The 26,066-nt window shown below is 63.2% G+C and overlaps 3 protein-coding genes across 4 annotated transcripts; 1 reads left to right on the forward strand and 2 right to left on the reverse strand.

Moving 5' to 3' along the window:
• Positions 1-120: 120 nt before the first annotated feature.
• LOC309583574 (beta-1,3-galactosyltransferase 2-like) lies at positions 121-1,116 on the reverse strand (the record flags this gene model as incomplete). The annotated part of the gene is made up of 1 exon (XM_082299317.1): positions 121-1,116. The coding sequence occupies one exon, from the start codon at positions 1,114-1,116 to the stop codon at positions 121-123; it is 996 nt and encodes a 331-aa protein (XP_082155443.1).
• A 2,311-nt stretch (positions 1,117-3,427) lies between these two features.
• On the reverse strand, positions 3,428-6,532 carry QTRT1 (queuine tRNA-ribosyltransferase catalytic subunit 1). Its single transcript, XM_082299379.1, has 10 exons — positions 6,159-6,532; positions 5,715-5,783; positions 5,319-5,457; positions 5,158-5,236; positions 4,968-5,083; positions 4,323-4,461; positions 4,162-4,237; positions 3,959-4,068; positions 3,801-3,885; positions 3,428-3,718 (listed from the first exon to the last, which is right to left on the reverse strand). The coding sequence occupies exons 1-10, from the start codon at positions 6,393-6,395 to the stop codon at positions 3,566-3,568; spliced, it is 1,203 nt and encodes a 400-aa protein (XP_082155505.1). The 5' UTR covers positions 6,396-6,532; the 3' UTR covers positions 3,428-3,565.
• A 637-nt stretch (positions 6,533-7,169) lies between these two features.
• DNM2 (dynamin 2) lies at positions 7,170-25,396 on the forward strand. Of its 2 annotated transcripts, XM_082299373.1 has the most exons (21): positions 7,170-7,408; positions 11,346-11,419; positions 12,181-12,330; positions 12,536-12,739; positions 12,980-13,078; positions 13,290-13,450; positions 13,549-13,691; positions 14,012-14,147; positions 14,418-14,485; positions 14,705-14,843; positions 15,210-15,296; positions 15,369-15,439; positions 15,947-15,976; positions 16,967-17,018; positions 19,786-19,899; positions 21,655-21,764; positions 22,032-22,143; positions 22,362-22,526; positions 22,995-23,227; positions 23,710-23,958; positions 24,085-25,396. In XM_082299373.1, exons 1-21 carry the CDS (start codon positions 7,248-7,250, stop codon positions 24,149-24,151), a joined length of 2,625 nt encoding a protein of 874 aa, XP_082155499.1. In that variant the 5' UTR covers positions 7,170-7,247; the 3' UTR covers positions 24,152-25,396. The 2 variants fall into 2 exon arrangements, with proteins under 2 accessions (XP_082155499.1, XP_082155500.1); XM_082299374.1 differs by lacking the exon at positions 15,947-15,976.
• Positions 25,397-26,066: the final 670 nt, after the last annotated feature.

Raw genomic sequence — 26,066 nt, forward strand, 5'->3', positions numbered from 1 at the left:
TCAGTGGAAGGTGACACCGGCGGATCCCAGTGACACTGGTGGATCACAGTCAGAGGATCCCAGTCACGGTCAGTGGAAGGTGACAGCAGCAGACCCCAGCGCCACCGGCCCATCCCCGCCCTAGGGACACTCCACGGGGACATCACGGAAGTGCGGCCACACCCGCAGCAGCTCCTTGGGCCCGTAGTGGTGCACCATGACCAGCCGGGAGAAGCGGCACTTGTCGTAGTCCAGCCGGTACATGGTGAAGGTGCCGGCCGGCGGGTCGGTGACGGCCACGCCCAGCGCGTGCAGGCAGATGCCCACGAACGCGTCCTCCATGTTGATGGCTGGCAGCGTCTGCGCCACGGCAAACACGCGCCGTGCCAGGTCCCCCGAGAGGACGTAGCCGGGCCCGCCACAGTAGGGCGGGTAGGTGTCGTTGGGGTACACCTCACGGGGCACAAACCACTTGTAGGCGGGGTTCCGCAGCGGCCCCGTCCAGCGGTACACGTAGCCCGTCACGAAGTTGGTCCTGAGAGGCTGCAGCAGCCGCCCTGCCAGGAACTCCAGGTTGAGGAAGACGTCGTGGTCAGCCTTCATCACGTAGGTGGCGTTGGGGCAGAAGCGGCTCACCCACTCCAGCCCCATCAGCGTCTTGAGCGTCAGGTTGTTGTAGGTGTCCAGGAAGTCCTGCTGCAGGAGGTCCCCGTGCAGCTCGTCCTCCTCCTGCAGCACTGGGCGCAGCTCGGCGCCGAAGGCAGGGTGGACGCCGAGCAGGAAGAGGCGCAGCACGCTCAGCCCCGGCACGGCGCTCTCATTGCCCCAGGTGCGGCGCACGGCGTCGCGCGCGGCCAGGTCGGCCGGGGCCGTCACCACCAGCAGCACCAGGAACGGCGCCCGCTCCCGGCACTTCTCAGGGTGATTCAGCAGGAAGCGGTAGGGGTACGGGTACGGCGGCTGCAGCGGGTGCCGTGGTGGCTGTGGGGGCACCGTGGCGTTGCTGGGGCGTGGGGCCGGGCTGGGGTGGACGGTGGTGCTGGGAGGGGACACGGGGTGCTGGGTGTGCAGGGCCAGCAGGGCCAGCCCCACGGCCACCGGCAGCAGGACCAGGCGGGAGCTCGGCGGGAGCTTCATGGTTGATCTGTGGGGTGGGAGAGGGGGATCGGGGTGGGCTCGGCACCGGGGAGGGCTGGCACCACCAGAATCCCACTGGCCCCACGATCCCGATGGCAGCCACGTCCTGCCGAGTGGGCATCCTAATCCCAGCAGCACCGCGATCCCACCGGCACCCAAATCCCATGGCTGGGCGTCCACCTGGGGCTTGCCGGGTGCCCAAACCCCCCCGTGCCCTCGGACCCCCACCCACAGCACCCACCCCCCTTGCTGGACACCCAACCTGCTGCCCCCGCTCTGTCCCTGCCCGCCCCTGTCCATTACAGGGTCCCCCTGCCCCTCCCTCTCCCATTCCAGAATCTTCCCTTTCCCCCTCCCATTCCTGGGTCCCCCCTGTGCCCCCTCCTCATTCCCAGGTTCCCCCCCGCATTCCCAGGTCCCCTCTCCCCATCCCCATTCCTGGTTTTCCCCAAGGTCTCCCTCTCCCTCCCCCATTCCGGGTCCTGATAAGGCTCCAGACGCGATAAGGGCGGGAGGCGCCGCCGGGGGCCCGCCAGTTCCACCAGTCAGACCAGTTTGGGGGTCTTGGGGGAGCCCTGGGGGTCCCGGAGCTGAGTCCAGCTCTGCCCAGTTCACCCCAGGGCTTTCCCAGTTCATCCCAGTTCACCCCTGGCTTTGCCACGCCACCATTCCTAGTTCCCCCCAGTTTGCCCATGTGCCGAGTTCAGCCTTTCCCAGTCCTTCCCAGTTCCCTCAGCCTTTCCCAGCCCCCCCCAGTGGCTCCCAGTTGCTGCTCCCAGCCCTGCCCAGTCACTCCCAGTGCCCCCAGCGCTGTGGGGGGGAGCTGGGTTTGTCTGTCCGGCCACACCCTGGGCTCTGAGGGACAAAGGGACAAAGGGGAGCTGGAATGGGAACAGCACCACTGGGAACGCCCCATCCCCTCCACTGCACTGGGACCCCTGGGGATCCCCAGAGCCGCCCCAGCGACTCCCAGTTAACCCCAGGTGCTGCTCCCAGCTCTTCCCAGTGTGTTGCAGTCATTCCCAGTGGCTCCCAGTCCCTCCCAGTAACTCCCAGTGGCTTCCAGTTAACCTCAGGCGCTGCTTGCTCTCAGCTGTTCCCAGTGGCTCCCAGTGTGTCCCAGTGTGTCCCAGTTGCTCTTGCGGGCTCCCAGTTAACTTGAGGTGCTACCCCCAGTGTGTCGCAGTCATTCCCGGCGGCTCTCAGCCCTTCCCAGCAGCTCCCAGGGACTCCCAGCAACTCCCAGTGAACTCCAAGTGCCAGTCCCAGCCCTTCCCAATGCTCCCAGTAACTCGCAGTGTGTCCCCATCACTCCCAGTGACTCCCAGTGAACTCCAAGTGCCAGTCCCAGCCCTTTCCAATGCTCCCAGTAACTCGCAGTGTGTCCCAGTCACTCCCAGTGTGTCCCAGTCACTCACAGTGGCTCCCAGTGACTGCCAGTTAACTCCAGGTGCAGCTCCCAGCCCCTCTCAGTGCTCCCAGTGCCCTGCCCGCAGTGGCTCTGTGGCCACGGTGCCCAGCGGTGACAGAAATAAGCAGGGACAGGTGACGCAAGTGCCACACCCGGCCCGGGCCACACCCCCCGGGGCCACGCCCGCCCCTCCTCAAACTTCCTCCTGCGGCCACACAGGAGCCGCCACAGGGGTGACGGGGTCACACAGATGCCACCAAACAGGTGTCACCGTGGGCACAGAGGTGCCCCCACACGGGTGGCATGGCCACCACAGACAGGTGACACCACGGACACCCAGGTGACAGTACGGACACACACGTGACACCACGAACACGCAGGTGGCACCACGGACACCCAGGTGACAGTACGGACACACACGTGACACCACGGACACGCAGGTGGCACCACGGACACCCAGGTGACAGTACAGACACACACGTGACACCACGGACACGCAGGTGACAGTACGGACACCCAGGTGACAGTACAGACACACACATGCCACCGCTGGGAAACACGTGACACTGAGGGCAAACGTGCCACCCGTCAGGGTCTGTCCTTGTCTCCTTCAGCCGCGCCCTGGGCTGGAGGGCACAAAGGGACAAAGATCACCCATGGGAAAAGGAAGGTCACTGCCGGGCAATCCGGACCAGGAACAACGGGGACATCACTGCTGGGAATTCCCCTCCCCTTTGCCAGGATCCTCCAGAGCTCCTCCCTGTTCCCGAGCCCCCAGAATGTGTCCCCAGCCCCGTTCCCCCTTCCCCAGCCCCACTGAGAGCCGCAGGAGCCGTTTCCCTTCCAGACTCTTTTATTTCCCACCTCTTAAAAAAACCCAAAGTAGTAAAAAAAGCCACAAAAAAAATGTATAAAAATGGAACATGGGGGGGGGACAAAGGTGGGGCCTGGGAACTGGGGGGAGCTGGGGGGAATGGGGGGGTTCCCTGGGAACAGGGGTGGTTCTGGGGGCTCCCCAGGAACCTGGGGGGGCTCCCCTCAATCCAGGGTGATTCCCACAGACTCCAGAGCCTCCTTTACCCAGAGAGGGGGCCCCCCCCGGCTCCCATACATCGTGTCCATGAACTCCCGCACGAACTCCGGGAAGCGCTGCTGCAGGATGCTCTCCCGCATGGAGCTCATCAGCTTCATCTGGGGGGGGTTTCCCAGGGGTTAGAGGGGTGGTGGGACCCCCTAAAGACCCCCAGACTCCCCCCAAAGGCCCCCACCCCACCTGGTAGGCGACGTTGTGCAGGGTGAGCAGGTGCAGCGCGGCCGTGTTGGAGCGGAGCAGCGCGTGCAGGTATGCCCGGGAATACCTGGGGGGAGAGAATTTGGGGGGTCAGCCCCAGCCTGGAGACCCCTGAGCCCCCCCCAAAGCCCCCCGCCCACCTCTGGCACGTGGAGCAGCCGCAGTCAGCGTCAATGGGCCGGAAATCTTTGGCGAATTGGTGATTTTTCAGCTGCAGGGACCCCCAGGGCACCAAGGCGGAACCAAAGCGCTGCAGGGGGGCACAGGGTGGGTTATGGGGGGTCTCCCAAACCGTGGGGAGGGGTCGGGGGTCCCCAGATCCCCCCCCCAGGCCCCCCCTTACCGCCGTGCGCGTGGGGAACACGCAGTCGAACATGTCACAGCCCAGCGCGACACAAACCACCAGGTCGGTGGCGTAGCTGCGGGGTGAATTGCGGGTGACTCCGGGGGTCTCCCCCAGCCCAGAGGGCTCTGAGGGGGCTGAGGGGACCCCCCTGGACTCACCCCACACCCATGAGGTACCGGGGCTTGTCCCGGGGCAGGTGCTCGGCGCTGAACTTCACCGTGCGCCAGAACTGCGCTTTGTCCTCGCCCCCGCTCAGGCCCCCGATGGCGAATCCCGGCACGTCCCGCTGGGTCATGGCTGGGAAACGGGGATGGAAGACCCCCCCGGGACCCCCAAATCACCCCTGAACTCCCTGGGATCCCCCAAATCACCCCTGGATCCCCCTGGATCCAACAAATCACCCCTGGACTCCCCTGAGCCACCCAGACCCCCCTGAACCTCCTTGAGCCCCAGTGTGGAACTGGGCATGTCCCGCTGGGTCATGGCCGGGAAATGGGGACGGGAGACCCCCCCAGGGCCCCCCAAATCACCCCTGGACCCCCCTGGATCCAACAAATCACCCCTGGACCTCCTTGAGCCCCAGTGTAGAACTGGGTGCATCCTGCTGGGCCATGGCCAGGAAATGCGGATGGGAGACCCCCCCAGGACCCCCCAAATCACCCCTGAGCCTCCTGGGACCACCAGAGCTCCCCCAGGACCCCCAGAGCCCCTCCCAAGCAGGGATGAAGTGGAGGAGGATGAGGAAGGCCTGGGGGGCGCAGGGAGGAGGGTGAGGATGGCGATGAGGGCGAGGAAGGCCCCACCTTGGATGCAGCGCAGGCGCAGGTCGGGGTCCAGCCCCCCCTGGATGATAGCAAAGAGCAGCTGCTGCTCCGGCCGGGCGTGAGCGGCCACGCAGCGATCGAGCCACCGCACTGACCTGGGGGGGACGAGGGTCAGGGGGCTCCCAGGGGGTCCCCGGGGGTCTCAGGTGGGTCTCAGGGAGGTCCCCACCTGTGCATTGCCTCCTCGACGCGCGGCCCCGTCGTGGTGCTGCTCACGACATCGTCCAGCTGCATCACGATATCAGCACCTGGGGGGGCTGGGGGTCAGCGGGGGCCGGGGACGCCCCCCATCCTCCCCATCCCCCCGGGATTTGGGGATCCCAGGCTCACCCAGAGCGTTCTGGATCTCCATGGATTTCTCCGGGCTGAGCAGGATCTCCTCCCCGCCGTGGGGGGGGCGGAACCGGACCCCCTCCTCGGACACCTCCGACAGCTCCAGCAGGGAAACCATCTGAAACCCTCCACTGTCCTGGGGGACCCCGAAAACTGGGACTGAGGGGGGCACAGGAACCCCGGGACACCCCAAAATTGGGGACCGGGGGATGACAGGACCCCCTCTGAGGCTGGGGGGGCTCCCCTCCAAACTGGGGGTCCTGGCAGTGCCACCCCGTAAATTGGGGGTTCTCGGGGAGTCCTGGGGGTGTCACCCTCCCAAATTTGGGTCCTGGGGAGGTCACCATCCCAAATCTGGGGTCCTGGGGGGTCCCGTCCCCCCCCCCCCCTCACCGTTAGGAGGTTGTGGGGCCAATCCATGAATCCGTGGAGGCCTCCGGAACGTCGGACCAGCTCGGAACCCTGCGGAGAGGGGAGGACAGAGCTCGGGAATGCCGCCGGGAAGGCGGGAACCGAGGGGGATCGCCTGGGAATTCTCACGGAATACGGGAATGGGGCACGGGGGGTTACACTGGAATCTCGCCGGGAACCTGCGAGTTGAGGGGTTTCAGCTCAAACCTCACTGGGAACTCGGGAATCGAGGATTTTATTCCAAAGCCCGCCAGGAAACGAGGTATTTTATCAGGAAAACCGCACTGGAAATTCGGGAACCGAGGGAGTTTATAGCAGGAGCTCGCTGGGAGTCGGGCAGGGGAGGCACTGGGAATCCTCGCAGGGAAGCCGGGGAAGGGACGGGGTAGAACCGCGGAGCCCCCCGGACCCCCCGGCGCCGCTCACCGGCCGCGTGCCCAGGTGGAAGGTGTTGCCGAGGCAGATGCGGCAGCCGAGCGCCGCGAGCTGCGCGGCCGTGAGGCCCTTGGCGGTGCCGCGGGTGCCCACGGGCATGAACACGGGGCAGGGCACGTTCCCGTGCGGCAGCCGCAGCTCCCCAGCCCGGGCGCGGCTCCGCCCGCACTCGGCCACGACCCGCAGGACCGGGACCGGCCGGGCGGGCCCCACTGTGGGCGCCGCCATCTTGAGCGCACGTGACCGGAAAAGGTGGTGGCGCCCCCGCCAGAAGTGACCGTTACCGGGGTAACGCGGGCGCCATGTTGGGCCTTGTGGGGTTGGGGAACGCCCACGCCCGGAGAGGCCCAAAGTCCCCCCAGAGATCACCCAAACTCAACAGAGACCCCTCCAAACCCAGAAAGGGCAGGGAGCCGAGCCAATTCCTGCTGGTTCTGGTCCCTAGAGGGTCTCCAGAAGGTCCCCGGGGTGTTCCAGCCCCGGGGCTTTGCTTCGGGACTGTCGTTCCCCGTGAGCGAACAGACGACGCCCGACGGTCACGGGAGGGGCGCGAAGCACCATAACAGCCAATCGGCTAGAACGAATTGCTGATTGACAGCTGGCCGATCAATTGCGAGACGGTTTTCTCTTCTCTCACGGTTCCCTTTCTGGGTTGCATTGGTTGGAGTGCCGGGCACACCGGCGAATGGAAAGGAGAGCGGGGAGGGAGCGACTGGAAGTTCTGTTCACCAATTAAATGGCAAAGACGCCGCTCCGGAGCGGGACTACGCTACTGCCGCCTCAGCGCCCGCTCCCATTGGTTGGCAGGAATGAGTGACGCCGCGAGAGACCAATAGAGAGCGGACCTGGCTTCCCGTTCCCGCCCTCTCTATGATTGACAGCGCCCTGCTCCTCTCCGCTCCGCGGGCTCCCGTGACGGGCAGCCCAGCCGGCCAATGGCGACGCGCGCTGCGGGAGCGGGGCGGGCCCGGCGGTGCCGGATGAGGAGACTCTGAGGGGAAGTTTGGCCGCCGCCGCCGCCGCGGGCCCCGTGAGGAGGAGCCGCCGCCGGGAGCGCGGTCCCGGCACCGCCGCGCCGCCATGGGCAACCGGGGCATGGAGGAGCTCATCCCGCTGGTCAACAAGCTGCAAGACGCCTTCAGCTCCATCGGGCAGAGCTGCCACCTCGACCTGCCGCAGATCGCCGTGGTGGGCGGGCAAAGCGCCGGCAAGAGCTCGGTGCTCGAGAACTTCGTGGGCCGGTGAGCGGCGGGAGCGACGAGGGCGGCGGCGGCGGGCCGGGCCGGCGGGAGCGGCGGGCGGCGGCGCGGGCGTAGAGCGCGTTGGGGAATAGCGCCGGCGTCAGGGCGCGGCCGGCGGAGCGGCCCCCGCGCTGCGCAAACGGCGCAAGGGCCGCGCAAACGGCGCAAGGGCCGCGCGCTGCGCCAGCGGCCGGACCGGAGCGGGGCCCGCGCCGGAGCCCGAACGGGGCCGGGCCGGGCCCGCCCAGAACCCTGAGGAGAACGGGAGTGGGTCGGGGCGGGTCGGACGCGCTTTGAGGAACGGCAGCGGGGCGGGGCGGGGCGGCCCGTACGCAGTTGGCGTGAGGGGAAGGGGTCAGGGCGGTCCGTACGCAATTGGCGTGAAGGGTTCGGGTCAGGGCGGTCAATACGCGACCGGGGTGAAGGCAGCGGGTGTTGAGGGGGGTTCCAAGGATTCGGGGGGCTCCGTGGATTCCGTGGACGTTGCGGGCTTCCCTGGAGTCGGCACCGTGCCCTGGACAGCGGCACGGGACGGTGCCTGGGCCCCCCCGCGCCGCCGGATTCTCCCGGGATGTCCTGGGAGTGCTGAGCTGGAAGGGCCTTCGTCCCCACCATCGTCACCCTGGGCCCCGGAGATAGGGCCGGTACTGGGATGGGCGCGGGAGCCGAGTGGGGCCACCCTGATAACGGGGGGCAGAGCTCACCACCCTCCCAGCGAGGCAGAGGAACCATCCCAGAAACCCGCAGAAACGGGTGTTTGACTCCAGCACCAGAGCCGCTCCTCCGGCCTTTTGCCTTTGTCTCTCCCCCCGCAATCCATGGGTCAGCTCTTCGCCCCCTCGGGCACTCGCTCCATCCATGCGGAGCCGATTCCTGCTGGGTGCTCCGGTCCTCTCCTGCCCCTTGAGCCGGGGCTGTCACTTCCTGAAGCCACATCCCCACATCCCACATCCGCGGGATCCTGTCCCGGATGCTGGGATACCAACAAAAGCCTCCTTCCCGTGACATCGTTCCACCCTGACCCCATCCCGCTCCTCGCTGAACCTTCCCATTCCCAAAAAACCCAACCACGTGCTTTTCCCGCTGTTTCAGGCTGGTTTTGACATCCCTTTCTCCATGGAAATGCCCCATTGGAAGCTCCAATGGGGCTTTCCTGCAGCTGGGCTTTCCCGCTTGGATCCTTCTGCTCCTGTGGCCTTTCTCCAAGCGGATCCCGAGTGCAGGGTGGGATCCATCACCTGCCGGCCCTTTTCCCTTCTTATCCCAGTGCAGGCCGGATTCCCAGCCTGGATTTGGGCTCTTCCAGCAGGGAGAGGAGCAGTCAGGGTGAAAACGGTGGAGTTATTCCCCATCCTGAATTCCTGGGAATTCTGGCAGCCTTTAATTATGGCGCAGCTGGAAAACCATCCCTGGTAATTAAACCCCTTTGTGTCGCAGTCGGAGGCCGGATCCATCCGGGAATCCTTCCCCACCTCGTTGTGCAGCTTGTGCTAATTAGGGTTAATTACACCCCAGGGGTGTCCGCGGCCTCCTCACAGCACCATTCTCCCTCAAATCCTGTTGGTATCCTTGGGAATGTGGCAGTGAGGAATGCTGGCTGTTGTTATCCCAGCTTTTAGGAGCAATTCTGGGATTCTCTATTTAGGAATTCTGGGATTCTCACCCTGGAATGGCTGAGCAGGGACCGGGGGTTTTTCCCACACCAGCAGCATTGAGCGTTTCTCCGGATCGTGAATTCCGGTGGCTGGGGTGAGCCAAGGCCTCGGGGCTGTTCCGATTGTCCCAACGATCTGCACGGACCCATCGAGCCGGGATCGAAAACCACCCGTGGGGGGTTGGTTCTCTTGATTTTTGCAGCTGTTGGAGCTTTGTCTCGGTTTTTTCCGAGCCCCCAGGAAGCCCTGGATCCGTGCTGGGAAGCCATGGTCCCGTTTCTGTGGTGTTTTACCCTCAAAACACACAGGAAGAGGATCCCAAGGGGCCTTTGGTGCCCAAAATCCCTGTGGAGGGCCCTGGAATTGGTCTAAATCCATGAATTATCCCAACTGGGCTGGGATATATACATCCGTAGGGGGATTGGAATTGGTGGTGAGGAGCCTGGAGCGCCTCAATCCCCGATTAAGTGGGAAAACTCCGAGGGAATGATCTGGGATCGTCAGCGGGATTCACTGTGGCTCCAACATCCCCCAGCTGCTCTTTGGAGCCTTGTCCCAACCCCGCTCTGACAAATCCCTGCGTCCGAGCCCTTCCCGGAGCTGTCTCTGGCCTGGGGGACAATGGAGCCGTTGTCACCCGGGGGTGGGGACAATCCTGGCGGATCCTGACCTCAATGGGGCATTATGAGCCCTCGGGATGGCTGTGCCGAAGGGACAGCCGGGCTTCACCCCGGGCTGGGGCCTGGAGGTGGCCGGGAATCCTCGTCCCGCCTTGGGAGCATCCCCTGCTCCCAGTGGGATGCCTTGCAGATCCCAAAGTGGTGCTAAACCCCAGGATTTAGGATCAATGGGATTTGGGGCCGGTGCGAGCGCTGCCGGAGGGAGAACTGGATCCCACGGGAAGGTGAAGGTGGCAGTGACCCATCCCGAGGGATTTGGTGTAGCTGCACAGAATCTGGATGTGTCCGGGGGTAAATCCATTGGGATTTACCTTGGAAAGAGGGGTTTGGTGGGAGCCGTCACCAGAGGAATGGGAATTCGGGCAGGAATGGGAAGGAGATCGGGCAGGGATCGGGTAGGGACAAGCAGGGATCTGGCAGGGACAAGGTGGGGACCGGCAGGGCCAGGGCCGTGCTCAGGGGTTTCTGCACAGATTTCCCTGGGATTGGGAGGTTCCCTCCGCACTTCTTCACCCCGAGACCTTTGTCCCTGTGCCGGCCACACCTGGATGCAGGTGGGAGGCGGCAGGATCCGGGGAGGTGACGTCCCACGGCTCCTTCCCACGTCACTGCAGGGCTCGGATCCTGCCGACCCCGGACACAGGGGCAGCCAGAGCTGGGTGGCACCTGCTCCGTGTGGGACACGCGTCACTGTCCTCCCGTTTCCTGACGGAGCTGGGAATGCCAGTGGGGCTGGAAGCGGGAGATCACCTCGTTTCCCCTGGGATCAGGGCTGGGAGAAGGGAGCAGCAAAGCCAGAGGTGTTGGATCGCACTTGTGGGAGTCACCCTGAGGCTGACATTCCCGTTGGGATCCACATTCCCCCTGGGATGAACACTCCCCGTCCCAGGCTTAGCGGGGCCTCCCCGAGGTTTATTCCACCTTTTCCCACCCTGGGAGCTGCCCGGGGCTGTCCAGGGGCTCTTCCCGCCGGACCTGTCCTCCCGGTTGGGCAGGAAGTGCTGCTGGGGACAGGGCCCGGGGTTTTCCTGGAGAGCTCCGGCGCGCTGCCAGGATCAGGATGACGGAGTCGGGATCTCGTTATGGTCATTGCCGTGATGTCCAGGCCGGGCAGTTCCCGTCAGAGCCGCTCCCTGGGCAATGCCACCTCCGTGCCCAGCGGAGAATCCGCCCAAGGGTCCCGTCAATCCCTGCGGGACTGCCCCGGCCGCTCCCAGGGAGTTACTGCTCCTGTTTCCCAGCAGGCGCTTCCCCGTCCCATTCCCGCTGCCCTGGGCTCGGGAAAAGGGTGGTGACAGCCCCAGCCCAAAATTCCCATCAGAGCAGCGCCTTTTCCAGGCGGAATTCCCCAAAAAAAGCTCCAGGCACCAGTGCCAGAAGGAATTCTGTGGGACCTTTGCCTTGCAAATCCCCGGGTTTCCATGGGATCTGCACTCGCAGGAGTGTGCTGTTCTCTACCCCAGGAAAGCAGGGATTGATCCCATGTGTTCCCAAACCCTTTCCACTCTTCCCAGTGCTTCCAGTCCCTTCCCAGGACTTTCCAATGCTGGAGGAATCAATAGCATTAATTCATTTATTGACCCATCTTTTCATCCCTTCCAGGGATTTCCTTCCCCGTGGCTCTGGAATTGTCACTCGCCGGCCTCTCATCCTGCAGCTCATCTTCTCCAAGACGGGTACGGGGTTGAAAAACTGGGAATTCATTCCGGGTGGAGTCGTGGGGGTTTGCACACAGCAGCCCTCCCACGTGACACATTCGGGTCCATCCTGCTGCCCCCACATTCCCAGATTCCCTTGCTTATCACGGGAGAATGCGGGGGAGAGCTCTGGGAATGCCTGGGAATGCTGGGGAGGCCGGAGGAACGTCAAGGAAAACCGAGGAATGCTGAGCTGGGCATGGGGGTGACTCATTTTCCCAACCAGATTTCCTCATCTAACATCAGCCATCCTGATATCCGGGGAGAATTCCTTCATCCCCTTCCCCTGAACCAACCTCTTGCCAAAAAATCCCTGCATCCGGGTTAATCCCAAAGCCTCTAGAGAACTCCTGGAGCCATTGTGGTTCCCGGGAGCTGAGGGGGGGTTGGGAAGAGCCGGACTTTGAGTGATGGGACGGTCGATAAGGGCTCTGGGATGATTGATAAGGGCTGTGGGATGAGGGATGAGGTGTCAGGATGATCCCAGCCCTGGAAGGGGCGGGAGGGTGAGGCAGGGCTGAGGTTTCCCCTCTCCCCCCACAGAGGAAAGGAGGAAGGAAGTTGCACCATCCGTCGCCCCAGAGCTGTTGAAATCCCTTCTCCTGGGGCGGGTTGGGATCCAGGGAGCCTTCCCCGTGTCCTCCAGCCCCTCCTCCACATTCCCCAGACATCCATCCGTCCCCATCCTGCCCTGGCACTGCCAAACACTCCCTGCTTCCAACATTCCCCACCCCTTCCAGAATATGCCGAGTTCCTGCACTGCAAATCCAAGAAATTCACGGATTTCGATGAGGTGCGGCAGGAGATCGAGGCAGAGACCGACCGGGTGACGGGCACCAACAAGGGCATCTCCCCCGTGCCCATCAACCTGCGCGTGTACTCCCCGCACGGTGAGGGAAAACTCCCGGAAAACCAGAAAAATTCGGGCACCCTAAAAGCCAGCACCGGCTGCTCCTTGTGTGCAACCTGACACAGCTTTGGGGGTTACGGGGCTGTCCCGGAGTGAATCCGTTGGGAATCCAGCTCCGGAGCAGGGGTGTGAGCACGGATCCAGCAGCGGGGATCCCTCCCCTCACCCTGCCCGTGTCCCCCCAGTGCTGAACCTGACGCTGATCGACCTCCCGGGGATCACCAAGGTGCCGGTGGGGGATCAGCCGCAGGACATCGAGTTCCAGATCCGGGACATGATCCTGCAGTTCATCAGCCGGGAGAGCAGCCTCATCCTGGCCGTCACGCCGGCCAACATGGACCTGGCCAACTCGGACGCGCTCAAGATGGCCAAGGAAGTGGATCCGCAGGGTAAAGGGATGGGGGTCGCTCCAAGACATGCTGGGGGCTGTCGTGGCTCAGGGGCCTGCAGGATTTGGGGCTGGAGGGGCTTCTCTGCATTCCTCATCCTCCCTTTCCTTGTTCTCCTCCTCCTCTTCCTCCCTGTCCCCTCTCCCGGCCGGGCCAGGGGTTCCTCTCCAGTCGCTGGATGCCCATTGTGTCCCACCTTGTTAGGCTGGGGTTAATTGGGATCAACCCTTGGCTCCACAGGCCTGCGGACCATCGGGGTCATCACCAAGCTGGACCTGATGGACGAAGGCACCGACGCCCGGGACGTGCTGGAGAACAAACTGCTGCCCCTGCGGAGAGGTGCGGCCGGGCGTGGGTCACCCCGTGTCCTTTGGGTCACCTCCGCGTCCCCCTCCGGTCACTCTGTGTGACCCCTGCCCCGTGCCCTTCCCTGGGTCCGCCCCTGTCCCTGTGTCCCCCTTCCACCCCACCATGTCACCACGTGGCCTTGCTGCGCCGTTCCGGCCACATCCCGATCCCGTGTCCCATCCCATGTCCCTGGCTGTCCCAGGATACATCGGGGTGGTCAACCGGAGCCAGAAGGACATCGATGGCAAGAAGGACATCCGGGCCGCGCTGGCGGCCGAGCGCAAGTTCTTCCTGTCGCACCCGGCCTACCGGCACATGGCCGAGCGCATGGGCACCCCACACCTCCAGAGGGTCCTCAACCAGGTGGGACAGCCCCTTCCTGCACCCTTCCTGCCTGCAAAAGCGGAGTTTTCCGCTTTTTTTCCGGGCTGCCGGCTCAGTTTTCCCCAATCCCTCGGCAGCAACTCACCAACCACATCCGGGAGACGCTGCCCTCGCTGCGGAGCAAGCTCCAGAGCCAGCTGCTCTCCCTGGAGAAGGAGGTGGAGGAGTACAAGAACTTCCGCCCCGACGACCCTGCGCGGAAAACCAAAGCCCTGCTGCAGTAGGTTCCTCTCCAGCTGGAAGGGATTTGCCTTTCCCAGCTGGAAATATCCCCAGCACGGAATTCCGCCCTTCCTGTTTGTCTCGGGGAATCGCTCTCCTTGGAGAGGGGAGGGCCGGGGGAAGCCTCTCTGCTGGGAATGCCCACAGAGCATCCCTGTGCTCCCTGCTTGCCTTGGGAAGTGGCAGCGCTGGCCCTGCCCATCCCTGACCCGCCCACGCCGCAGAAAAAGCCGGATTTTCCGTTCTCCCCCCCCCAGCCGGAGGAATTTGGGGAATTTTCTTCTCTGGGAGCCCCTCATTCCCAATTTTCCTGCCCAGGATGGTGCAGCAGTTTGGGCTGGACTTTGAGAAGCGGATCGAGGGTTCAGGAGACCAGGTGGACACCCTGGAGCTCTCTGGGGGCGCCAGGATCAACCGGATTTTCCATGAGAGGTTCCCTTTTGAGCTTGTGAAGGTGAGGCCAGTGTGGGGCCATCCTGTTCCGGTGGGTCTGGGTGGGATGGGCCAAGCTCCCACGGAGCCCCAGAGGCCTCCCTCCCTCTGGAGGCTTTTCCAGCCCAAACCATTCCATGATTCCATCAAAACCTCGAGACTGGAGCCTGGTGGTGCTCCAGGGATGGTGGGGATGGTCCATCCTGGGATGGGTCATTCCGGGATGGTCCCTCTGTGGCCGGGAGCTGCTGGATCATGGGGCAGTCCTGATTCCCGCTCCCTTTCCCGGCAGATGGAATTTGACGAGAAGGATTTGAGGCGGGAGATCAGCTACGCCATCAAGAACATCCACGGGGTGAGGCAAGTATCAGGCACGGAGCCTTCCCTGGAGACAATTCCCAGATCCAGGGGTTGCTTGGAGCGTCCCAGGCAAGGGCTTTCTCTCCTGGAAGAGGGATTTGCTCTCCTGAGGTTGAAGTAGTTTTCCAGGAGCAGGGAATCACTCTCTGGGATCAGGGAATCCCTCCCTCCCATCCCAGTCCCACTCTGATCCCGCTTTTCCCGCTCCATGGGCTGCAGGACGGGGCTGTTCACGCCGGACCTGGCGTTCGAGGCCATCGTGAAGAAGCAGGTGGTGAAGCTGAAGGAGCCGTGCCTGAAATGCGTGGATTTGGTGATCCAGGAGCTCATCAACACCGTGCGCCAGTGCACCAGTAAGGTACTGGTCAGCCCAGTGACACCAGTGAGGGGCTGGTCAGCCCAGTGACATCAGTGAGGGATCTCTGGCCGGAGCCATTCCAGCCCCTTCCCCACTCCCTCCACCCAAAAATCCCCTGCTGGTAGAATTTGGGATCAAACTGGGCATTCCTGGGCTTTTCCTTGTGTTCCCTGAGGGGTGGGCCAGGATTTTGGGAATGCCCCACAGCCCACCCAGCTCCTCTGGGAACAGTGGGAACGGGAATTGCTTCCGCAGCTTCCGGGCCAGGAATCTTGTGGGGTTTTGTGGGGAATCGAGGGTGGAGCCGCCGCTGCTGCCTCGCTCCATCCGCAGCGGTTCTTCCCGGGCCTTTTCCCTCTTTTTCAGCTCGGTTCCTACCCCAGGTTGCGGGAGGAGACGGAGCGGATCGTCACCACCCACATCCGTGAGCAGGAGGGCAAGACCAAGGACCAGGTGAGCTCCCACCCCGTTCCCGACGCCGCTCCTGCGGGAATTCCCGCCTTCCCTAACCCCCGACTCCCTCAGATCCTGCTGCTCATCGACATCGAGCTCTCCTACATCAACACCAACCACGAGGATTTCATCGGATTTGCCAAGTGAGTCCTGTTCTGGGGGGAAGAATTCCCACATGCCCGGCCTGCGGGGGTTGCTTTCCTTGCGGGAAACCGGAGTCTCCCACACCCCCATCCACACCAGTGCCTTTGGCACCCGCTTCCCTCAGGTTTGGGATACAGCAGAGGGGCTGGGAAAAGCTCCAGCTGCAGGAATTTGGATGAATCCCGATGGTTTGGGCTGTGGGAACGACCCTGGAGCTGTCACAGAGCGGGAATCGCTGCCTGTGCTCTGTCCCACATTCCCGTGACTTTTCCCGGTGTTTTCCAGCCCCACACCTCCGGGAAGCTCCCAGACTCCCACACCCCCCTTCTGCTCCTTAAATTCCTACACTCCTCCTCCTGTTTTTTTCTCTCTTCCCCCTTTTTTCTCTGTCTCTCCTTTCCGCCTCCGGTCACATTCCTTGCTCTCCTCCTGCTCTCTGCTGTTTTTCCTTGGATCCATCACCTCTCTCTGTCTCTCCGGACTCTTCCGATCCTCTCCCGCCCCAGCTGTTTCACTGAGCAGCACGTGGCGACCGGGTGGGTACCGGCGGCAGCTCCCCCTTCCCATGGGATCCCGGGAGCTTTCCCCGGGATCTGGGAGAGCCGGGAGCTTCCCCTCTGCCCCCGGGAGCTGGGGAGGCTCCCGCTGGGGGCTGGGAGCTTGTCCTTGGATTTGGGCTCCTGGAGCTTCTCCTCCCAGTTCAGCTTTGGAATTGGGAACCGTGGAGCTTTTCCTTTGGAGTTGGGAGCTGGGGAGTTTCTTTTCCCAGTTCAGCCTTGGTTTTGGGATCCTGGAGCTTCTCCTCCCAGTTCAGCTTTGGAATTGGGAACCAGGGAGCTTTTCCTTTGGTTCTGGGAGCCAGAGAACTCCTCTGGATTTGGGAGCTGGGTTGTTTCCCCTCCCAGCACAACTGGGAGCCTGGAGCTTCTCCCAGTTCGGATCATCCATGCCCAGGGATCTGGGCAGAGCTGTCGGGATCAGGGCAGGCAGGGAGCCCCAAATCCCCGGATCCTGGCAGGTCGGGGAAGCCATCCCGTGGCTCCCCTTTCCCGGGGGTGGGTGTGTCCCCCCATGTGCTGCTCCGGGGTGTCCCGATGGAATTTTAACGGATTTCCTGGATTTTGTTCCCGCTCCTGACTAACGGTTCCGCCCCCTCGGTGCTCAGGAGAGACAGGTAGCTTTCCCTCTGGTGCAGGTAATGCTCGATCCCAATCCGGGGGGAATTAGGTGTTTCTGGAAGCTCCTGGTTCTCGGTGGTCGGGCTGGGAATTCCCTCGGGAATCTGCAGCCACTGCTCGGCGTTCCCCCTCTGGAATTCTGTCCTGGGAATGCCCATCCCTGAGGAAGGAGATCCCGGTGTCCCCGTCCCCCCTGTCTGCACTCGCTCCTGGGCAAACCTCGGGAAAGGGCTCTGGAATTTCCCCCCTTTGGATCGGCTCATCCCCGCGGTGTTCCGGGCGGGAAGCGTCCGTCTCTCGCCTTCCTCCTCCCGACCTAAAAGTGCCGTTTTTCTCCCCGTTTCGCAGCGCGCAGCAGCGGAACACGCAGACCAACAAGAAGAGAGCGATCCCGAACCAGGTACGGCCGGAGGCTCCCGGAATTCCCGCTCCCCGCAGCGGGCAGGGCCGGCCTTCCAGGATGTCCGATCTGGAGCTCGGACAGCGGGATCCAAGCCCATCCCTAAACATTTGTAGTTAAGGCCGGGCTTGGACATGGAAAAGCCGGAACTCCGGGGCAGAGCGGGAGCAGAATTCCTGTCTGAAACCAGCGGGATTTGGGACAAACTGGGCGGGAGATGCAGCCCCGGGAGTGGGGGGTGAGGGATTGGGAACCAGGATGTCCCGGGAGAGCACTGGGATGTCCCAGGAGAGCACCAGGATGTCCCGGCAGCCGTGTCCCCCCAGTCCTGCTCCCGAGGGGATTTCGGGATGAGCAGGAGCGGCCGTGCCCCTTCCCCGGCCTCGGGCCCTCGCTCCCTCCGGAAGCCGCTCCGAGGGATTAACGCTGGGAATGACCATTAATAGCATGTAACGGGTTTTCTTCTGCTGTTTTTCTGCTTTTTCCTCCCTTTTTTGTGCTTCCCGCTCTCTCCCTTTCCTGCCGCTTCCTCCCCCTTCCTGTCCTGTCTCCTTTTCCTGCTTTTTTTTTTTTTTTGTCGTTTTCCCCCTTAATTTTGCGCGCCCAAAGGGGGAGATCCTGGTAAGTACCACGGAGCGGGATGATGCCGGGACAGCACCTGGCGAGGGCGGCCCTGCCAGGAGCAGCATTCCCAATCCCAGAAACGCTGCCCTCTCGCTTCCTGGCATGGAGGACGCTGGTGGGAGAAGGGGGACAGGATTCCCAGAGGGAGCAGCCGGGATCTGCCGGGGGAAATTGGCTTTGTCCCCGCTTGGCTCTTCCCACAGCCAGGAAAAAAAGGGGATTCGGGGTGATCCCAGCCTGTGCCTGGTTTTCCCAACCTTTGGGAAGCAGGAATCCAAAATCTTTCTGGTTTAGCCCAGAACGGCTGTGGAGGGATGAGATTTCCTTGATTCCTTCGGGAATACATGGAGGGGAGGGCTTGAAGTTCATGACTTCCCCCAGATTTCCTCTTTTTTTGGGATTTGAGGTTGAGCCAACACCGGAATTCCAGCCTGGCTGCTCCAAGCCCTGGCATTCCACCCACGGAGCTCCTCCTGGGACAGGGAGGGCAGCGATTCCCTGCCCGGGATCCAGGTGGATCCTGGTCCCACTGCTCCCCGCTCAGGGCCCATTGCCATTCCAGGAACGTGGAAGTGGCTGAGAGGGAATTGTTTCCAAACCCCAGTTTGGGATTTAAAGCCTCGGGGTGGCCTCAGCCCTCCTCTCCAGTTTTCCCCGTGGGCAAGAAAAGCAGGATAATCCCATGGATCCTGCCTCTGGATAAAGCTGGAATGTTGGAGCCAGTGGCAGGTGAAGCTCCTTGGCCTCGGTCACCACATTGCCATGGGAAAGCAGCCGTGGATTGGCACAGAAATGCCTTTATTCCTCAAAAAATACGGATTTTATGAGGCTGCTGGACCTGCCTGGGATCCTGCTCCTGCTCCATGAATCCCTGTCGCAGCTCCGGCCTTTTCCCGACTCCTCAGGGTCTTTTTCTGACCCTTCCATTCCCTCTGAGCACCATCCAGACGTTCCTGGAAAACCCCAGGAACCTCCAGAGTTCCGGGCAGGGCCGTTCCCTCGCCAGCTGTGGGACGGGATCGCGACGGGAAGGGGGGAGAGCTGGGAATTCGGGATGGGAGCCCCAAAACCATCCCAGTTTTCACCGGAATCCATCGGTTTTAAAGGAACTTCCTCCCTCTTTCCAAGCCCCTTTTCCTTCTGATCCCTTTTCCCAGTAATCCCCCTGGCCCCCCTCACTTCACTCCCATCCCTTTCCTGATCCCTGATCCTCCCCACTCCTCCCTCTCCCCCTTCCCGCCTACGTTCCTTTAAAACCCACTTGGATCCGATCCCAAGATCCTTCCCAAACGGGAATTGGGCTCTCGGAGGTGAAATCCCTCCCCCGCCCCCCGCAATTCCCGGGCTCTCCGTCCTTCCTGGCGCCCGGAGCGCTCCGTCCGCGCTCCACCGCAGCTCCAGCTTCGCTCCTTCCTCGCCCTGGGAATTTGTCGTGGCTCTGGTGCTGGAAAACCGGAGGGACCCGGAATCCCCTCGTCTCCGGAGGGATCCCGGTGTTCCTGTTGGAGCCACGACAAGCTCCATGTCCGACCCATCTCTGCCCCTTCCCGAGGGTTGTTCCCTCTCCGGCCACGCTTCCCACTGACCCCGTGAGCCCCTGGCACTAACCTGTGGTGGGATAACCCTGGGGTGGGGCAGCTGGGAAACGAGGAAGTGCTGGGGTAGGGATGTGCTGGGGTAAGGAAATGCTGGGATACAGGGAAGCAGCTGGGCTGGGGAAGTGCTGGGATTTGGAATCCGTGGTGGATCCCCACCAGCTCCCTCCTGCCCAGAGTCCTGGAGAATAATTCCCAGTGGGATGTTCCTCGGCACTGGGCAGGCATTCCCCAGGACTCTGGGATCCGTCCGTGGATCTGTGGGGCTGTGGGATCCATCCAAGGGGTGCTGGAGCTTTTCCTCCCTGCCAGCGACGGGAATTTGGGTTTGGATCCGTCAGAGCCATGGGATTGTCCCGCCGGCCCAGGCAGCTTTTCCCACCCAGCTTTGGGAGCGGGGAATGCTCCAGGCGTCCCCTCCACCTGCTCCCAGCTTCCCCATGGGCCGGGGGCTCGGGATGCACCAGGCTTTGGGATCGCTCCGGGGGCTGCCCCTGGAATCCGTCCGTGACCTCTCCTTCCTTCCCCCCGGCTCCGGCGCACTCCAGGTGATCCGCAGGGGCTGGCTCACCATCAACAACATCAGCATCATGAAGGGTGGGTCCAAGGAGTACTGGTTCGTGCTCACGGCCGAGTCGCTGTCCTGGTACAAGGACGAGGAGGTACGGACGGAAAAATGGGATGTGGGGAAGGAATCTGCCATTCCCAGGGCTCTGGGGGCAGATCCTTGGGATGGGGGCATGATTAGTGCTCAGGGTTAATTATCACCAGAGAGGATCCCGAGTTCCCCGTTCCCAAACCTCGGCATCCTCTGAAGTCACATTCCAGCCGGCAATGCACCCTGATTCCCTCACTTCCCGGGATTTTGGGGTGCTGGAGCCAGCAGCTCGCCCCTTTTCCCTGCTGGGAGTCTGGGAAGGAGTGGCTGCTGCTCGTTCATTCCTTGCTGGTCCAGCTGGGAATGGCTCCATCCCGCTCCGGCTGTTCCGGGGTGCCCCAGATCCCCCTCGTTCCCAGAGTGGTTCCTCAGGGCTTCCCCCAGGAAGGGGCCCAGGCAGCTCCAGCTCCTCCGTGGAAGTTTCGGGTTTTCCAGCGTTCCCGCCCCCCAATCCCGCTGATCCCGCTCCTCCGCTGACGTCACCCGAGGCTGTGGGGGGGCCCTTCCCGGGATTTCAGGGGGGGAAGGGCTCAGGAGGGGCCGGAGCCCAGCACAGGCTCAGGAAAAGGAGACACGGACACAGCGTTTATTCCCCGGGAACGGCTGGGCGCGGTGCGCGGGATCCCGGCCCAGTTTTCCTTTGTTCCTCCAGGCAAAGCCGAAGCTCTTGGGCACTCCCCGAGCCCCCCAAACCCCCCCCCCCAAATCACTGATCCCCCCACACGTTCCCGCCCGGAGCCATCCCGGTTTCCTACGGGGCCTCTCCAGGGGGGCCCCTTGGAATGGGAAGTGGCCGCGGGATGAATGAGGCTCTGTCCTCGCTCCCAGATCCCCCCAGTCCCTAAAGAACCGGGGTGGCCCCGGCGCTGCAGGCACACCGAGGGAGGGGGGCACAGCCCCTCCGACCCCTCCCCTGGAAAAAGCCGCGCGAAGCCCTTGGGATCAGCCGGGAAAGGGGCGATTCCCGCTCACCTGCGGGGTCCGCCCGCGGCGCCGCCCGCGCCGGCGTAACCAATGTGCAGACTACTGTACATCCCTTCCCAGCTGAACAGGTAGTCTGAACACTGGGAGCGCCGGCCCGGAATTCCCGTGTCCCTCGGGATCATCCCGCGGCGTCCTCCGGCCCGTGCCCCTCCCCGGCCGCTTCCTCGGGGCGCTCCGGGGGCATTTTTCGGGGGGATCTCAGTCCTGGGGCAGCGGCTTTGTCTCCTCCTGACGTGGCAGAGCCGCCGGCACCGAATCCCGCCTGGAAAAGAGCTGTGGGTTTTTCAGGAAATCGTGTGGGGAGGGGGGGGGGGGGCCGGCTCCGGGTTCGTGGCCTCTCCACAAAGGCCAACGTCACTTTTTGGGACCATCTGGAGACAAAGTGGAGCTGGAGCTGCTCTAAACAATTCCAGATGTTCCCGTTCCGGCGGCCCCTCACTGGAAGCGGCTCCGAGGCTCCAGCCACATTCCTGGGGATCCATGCTGGGAGCAGGGTGGGCTCTGGGGGGGATCCAGCTCCATCCCGGAGCTGCCCACGGAGCCGGAGGGACCAAATCCCAAATCATCCCTGGGAAAGGCAGAGCGGCACCACCAGGGATCCATGCGGATTCAGGAGCAATTCCCCCATCCCAGGCTCCACAGGATGGGCTGGGAATCTCCCGGTGAACCTCTTCCAGTGGGAGTTTGGGATCTGCATTCCCGAAGCCGGGGGTTCATTCCCCCTCCTTGGCCTTAAGGAAGCTCATCCCTTCTTCCCTCTGGTCCCCTTTTCCAGGAGAAGGAGAAGAAGTACATGTTGCCTTTGGATAATCTGAAAATCAGGGATGTGGAGAAGGGATTCATGTCCAACAAACACGTCTTCGCCATCTTCAACACGGAGCAGAGGTAGGGAATCCTCCCAGAATCCCAGGGTCGCTCTGGAGCCGCTCCCTGCTGACGGGCTCCTGGTTTTCATGGATTTTCCCTTCCCTCGGACATCGTTCCTCCAGACCCCGGCGCCGCTCCCAGCTCCTCCTGGAGGAGGCTGGGACCCCACAGAGGGGGAATTCTCCAGGGGAAGCGGCGGCTTATCCGATACTTACACTGGGATTCCGCTGGGATTTGGGGCCCTGTCCGTGATCCCAACCCCCGGCTCCGCTCCTTCCCCCGCAGGAACGTGTACAAGGACCTGCGGCAGATCGAGCTGGCCTGTGACTCCCAGGAAGACGTGGACAGCTGGAAAGCCTCCTTCCTCCGGGCAGGAGTTTATCCCGAGAAAGACCAAGTAAATTCCCACCGGATTTCCCGATCCCTCCGGGGCTGGGCCTGGGATGCTCCTGGGGGGAGTGTCCAGGTCTTGGGATCCCCTGGGAAATGCCAGGGAGAGGATGGAATTCCCAAGGGTGCCGCTGGATGGATCCGAGTCATTCCTGAGGCCGGGAACAGGGGGATTCTCCCCGAGTCGCTCCGATCCCGCTGGTAACTCACTCCCTGCTTTTCCAGACGGAGAGCGAGGACGGGGCTCAGGAAAACACCTTTTCCATGGATCCGCAGCTGGAGCGGCAGGTGGAGACCATCCGGAACCTCGTGGATTCCTACGTCGCGATCATCAACAAATCCATCCGGGACCTCATGCCAAAGACCATCATGCACCTCATGATCAACAATGTGAGGGGGAAGGGCTGGGAGCAGGGAGAAGGGGCTGAAGGATGGCAAAAGGATCTGGAGAACTGTGGGAGCAGCTGAGGGAGCTGCAGGGACTCAGCCTGGAAAAACGAGGCTCCAGGGGCTCCCAGCGATTCCCTGGAAGGAGATGGAGCCAGGCAGGGGTTGATCCCTTCTCCCAAGGGACGGGACGAGAGGAAGCGGCCTCGAGGGGAGCCGGGGTGGGGTTCAGGTTGGATTTGGGGAAGACTCTTCCACGGGAAGTTTTCCATCCCTTGGCCTTGCCTCAGACCTGTCGATGTGGCACGTGGGGACAGGGATCAGGGCGGCTCCAGGCTCGGACTCCGCGCGCTCCCCGTCTTTCCCACCCCAAACAATTCCGTACACTTCGCTTTCCGCACGGATCCGCTCCCGTTCCCGGCCTCTCCCCCAAACTGAAGCGCTTGCCCAGCCCTTCCCTTCTCTTCCCAGACCAAGGATTTCATCCTCTCGGAGCTCCTGGCGTTCCTGTACTCCTCGTCCGACCAGAACAGCCTGATGGAGGAGTCGGCGGAGCAGGCGCAGCGCCGGGACGAGATGCTGCGCATGTACCACGCGCTCAAGGAGGCGCTGGGCATCATCGGCGACATCAGCACCAGCACCGTGTCCACGCCCGTGCCCCCGCCCGTGGATGACACCTGGCTGCAGCCCGGCGCCGGACACAGGTGGGAACGCCGGGATTCGGGGGGTTCAGGGTGTTTCTTGCCGGATTTGGGGGGGTTCGGGGTGTTCCTGGGGTGTTTCCAGAGGGGTTTGAGGTGTTTCCAAGGGGTCCTCAGGGGATTGAGGGTGTTCCTGGGAGGGTGAGGGTGTTTCCAGAGGGGTTTTGGGTGTTTCCAGAGGGATTGAGGGTGTTTCCAGAGGGGTTTTGGGTGTTTCCAGAGGGTGTTTTCAGCAGGACTGGGGTATTCCCAGGGGTCTGGGATGTTTCCAGAGGTGGTATTTGAGGTGTTCCTGTGGGATTTCCCTTCTTCCCAGAATGATTTATCGTGTTCCCCTGGGTGTTGGGGTGTTCCCAGGGGCGATCTCCCTTGTTCCCAGTGGGATTTCCATCGCTCCCCCGGCTCCCGGGGATTCCCCGTGGGGGTTCGGGGATCCCGGGCCGTGTCCATTCCCTCCCGGATGACCAATCCCCTTCCATGTCCAGCCCCCCCCCGCAGCGCCGGCCGCCCTCGGCTCTGCTCCCTCCGGGCCGCCCCCCCTCGCTCCGGGCCCCGGCTCCGGGGCCGCCGCCGCTGCTGCCGCTGCCCGGGGGGGGCCCGCCCGCCTTCACCGCGCCCCCGATCCCGTCCCGCCTCGGCCCCTTCGCCGCCGCCAGCGACCCCTTCACGGCCCCGCCCCAGATCCCCGCCCGGCCCGCGCGGATCCCGCCCGGGATCCCACCGGGAGTGCCCAGGTGAGACAATCCCGGGAGGAGCGAGCGCGGGGGGGCTGGGATTGAGGGGTGGGGGCTGCTCCAGGGGGGTCCCAGCGAGGATCCCACCGGGACCTGCCGGGCTCTCAGCCCCCCGCTGCCCCGCAGGAGACCCCCGGCAGCCCCGAGCCGCCCGACCATCATCCGCCCGGCCGAGCCGTCCCTGCTGGATTAACCCCGGAGCTGCCGGGGATCCGCGGGATCCGCCCCCGCCGCCGCCGCCGCCGCCCTCGGAACGGGGGAGAACGGGGGAAAAACAACCCCGAGCCCCTCGCAGCCCTCCCGGAACCCCCCGGCCGATCCCGGGGCCGATCCCGGGGCTGATCCCGGATCCCGGGGCCGATCCCGGGGCTGATCCCGGCCGGTGGCAGCTCCATGGCTGGTCCCAGCAGCTGATCCTGGCAGCTCCGAGGCTGCTCCCGGAGCCCCCCCAGCCCGTCCGGGGCGCAGGCCGGGACAGTGACGGATTTTTGGGGTTGGGGGGGGAATATTGCACTTTGTCAGAATTCCCGGCGCTCCCGCCGGGATGGCCCGAGGGGGTGACGGTCCGATCCCCACTCTGCCTTCCTCCTCCTCCTCCTCCTCCTCCTCCTCTTCCTCCTCTTCCTCCTCTTCCTCCTCTCCCCCTCCCTCAAGTTTTGTATGAATATATTCCCCAGAACGCCGCGGGATTTGGGGATTCTCCCCCAGACCCGCCCACGGCTCCTCCCCCGCCGCAGCCCAGGTTTGGGGTTTTTTTTTTTAGAGCTTCGGGGTTTTTAGAGGTGGGGAAAATACTGGAATTCCCAGAGGGATTCACTAATGAACTCAATTCCCGGTCGGTCCGCGAACCTCAGGAATTTCCTCTCGGGAATAACCCTGAGGAGGAGGAGGAAGAGGAGGAAGCCGCGACCCCCCAGGCTCCGTTATCCCGGGAAGCCGCAGCGTCCCGGGGCAGTTGGAGGGGGGATCCGTATCCATGGGGAATTCCCGGAGCGAGGAGGGGGGGGTTTGCTCTGGAAGCATCTCCCCCTTCTCTCCCCCCGTGTTCCCAATCCCGCTCCGCCGGCTCCGGCTGGGAGCCGAGGTTGTAAATATTTTTACAGACTTGTATTAATTGTATAAAAAAAAAAAAGGAAAAAAAAAAACGAAACAAAAAACCCAAAAAAAAACCAAAACCAGGAAAAAAAAAAGAAAAAAACAAACAAAAAAAAAAAAACAAAAACAAAAACAAAACTTCCCGGCCCAGCAATAATATGGATTTTTCCAACCCCCCCCGGCCCCGGTGCCTTAACGACCCCCCGGCTCGGGGGGGCCAATTAATCCATTAACGAGCCGGGGGCGGTTTTGGGGGGGCGGCTCCGGCCCCCCCCGGGGGTCCCCCCGAAGTGCCTCCGCTCCGCGTCCCATTAATGAACTAAAAACCGGCAAAAAAATCCAAATAAAGGGAAAAAAAATCTAAACCGAGTGAGATGTGTGGGATTTGGGGGGGGGTTTAGCTTCGCTCTTCACCCTTTGGGGGGGATCGGGGATTTGGGGGCTCCCGGGGGGGTCTCAGGGCGCAGCTTCCCCCGTTCCCACCGGGACCCGCCCCTGTCCCGCTCCCGCTCCCCAGAATTTCATGGATAACGGTTAAAACAGCCCGAAGTTCAATTTATTTGCGTCGGTCCGCCCGGGAAGGGGGGGCTGCGGGCTCTGCCCCGCCCGTCCCGGCGGGATTCACCCCTCCGGCCTGGAACGCCGCGATGCGGACCCGAGCTCCCGCGGGGATTCACCCCCAATCCCGGGGGTCTCCCCTTCCGACCCCGCTCAGGGGTCCACGTGCAAAATCCGGGATTTCGGGACAGTTCGGGGTCAAAATTCCTTCGGGATCAGCCGCGGCCACGGGCGCCGCCATCGCCGCGCGACGCCGCTCAGGGAGGCCCCGCCCAGAGCTGCCGGCGGCGCCGCCTGAGGCGGGAGGTGACCCCGGGACCCCGCCTGATCCCAGATCCCGGCGGCGATCCTGGTAACTAATCCCAGCGGCGATCCCGGTAACTGATCCCGGCGGCTGATCCCGGTAACTGATCCCGGTGACTCGTCCCAGTCGCTGATCCGGAAGTTTTTCAGGC

This window comes from Coloeus monedula (assembly GCF_965178545.1).
Source record: "Coloeus monedula genome assembly, chromosome: 31".
Taxonomy (NCBI): domain Eukaryota; kingdom Metazoa; phylum Chordata; class Aves; order Passeriformes; family Corvidae; genus Coloeus; species Coloeus monedula.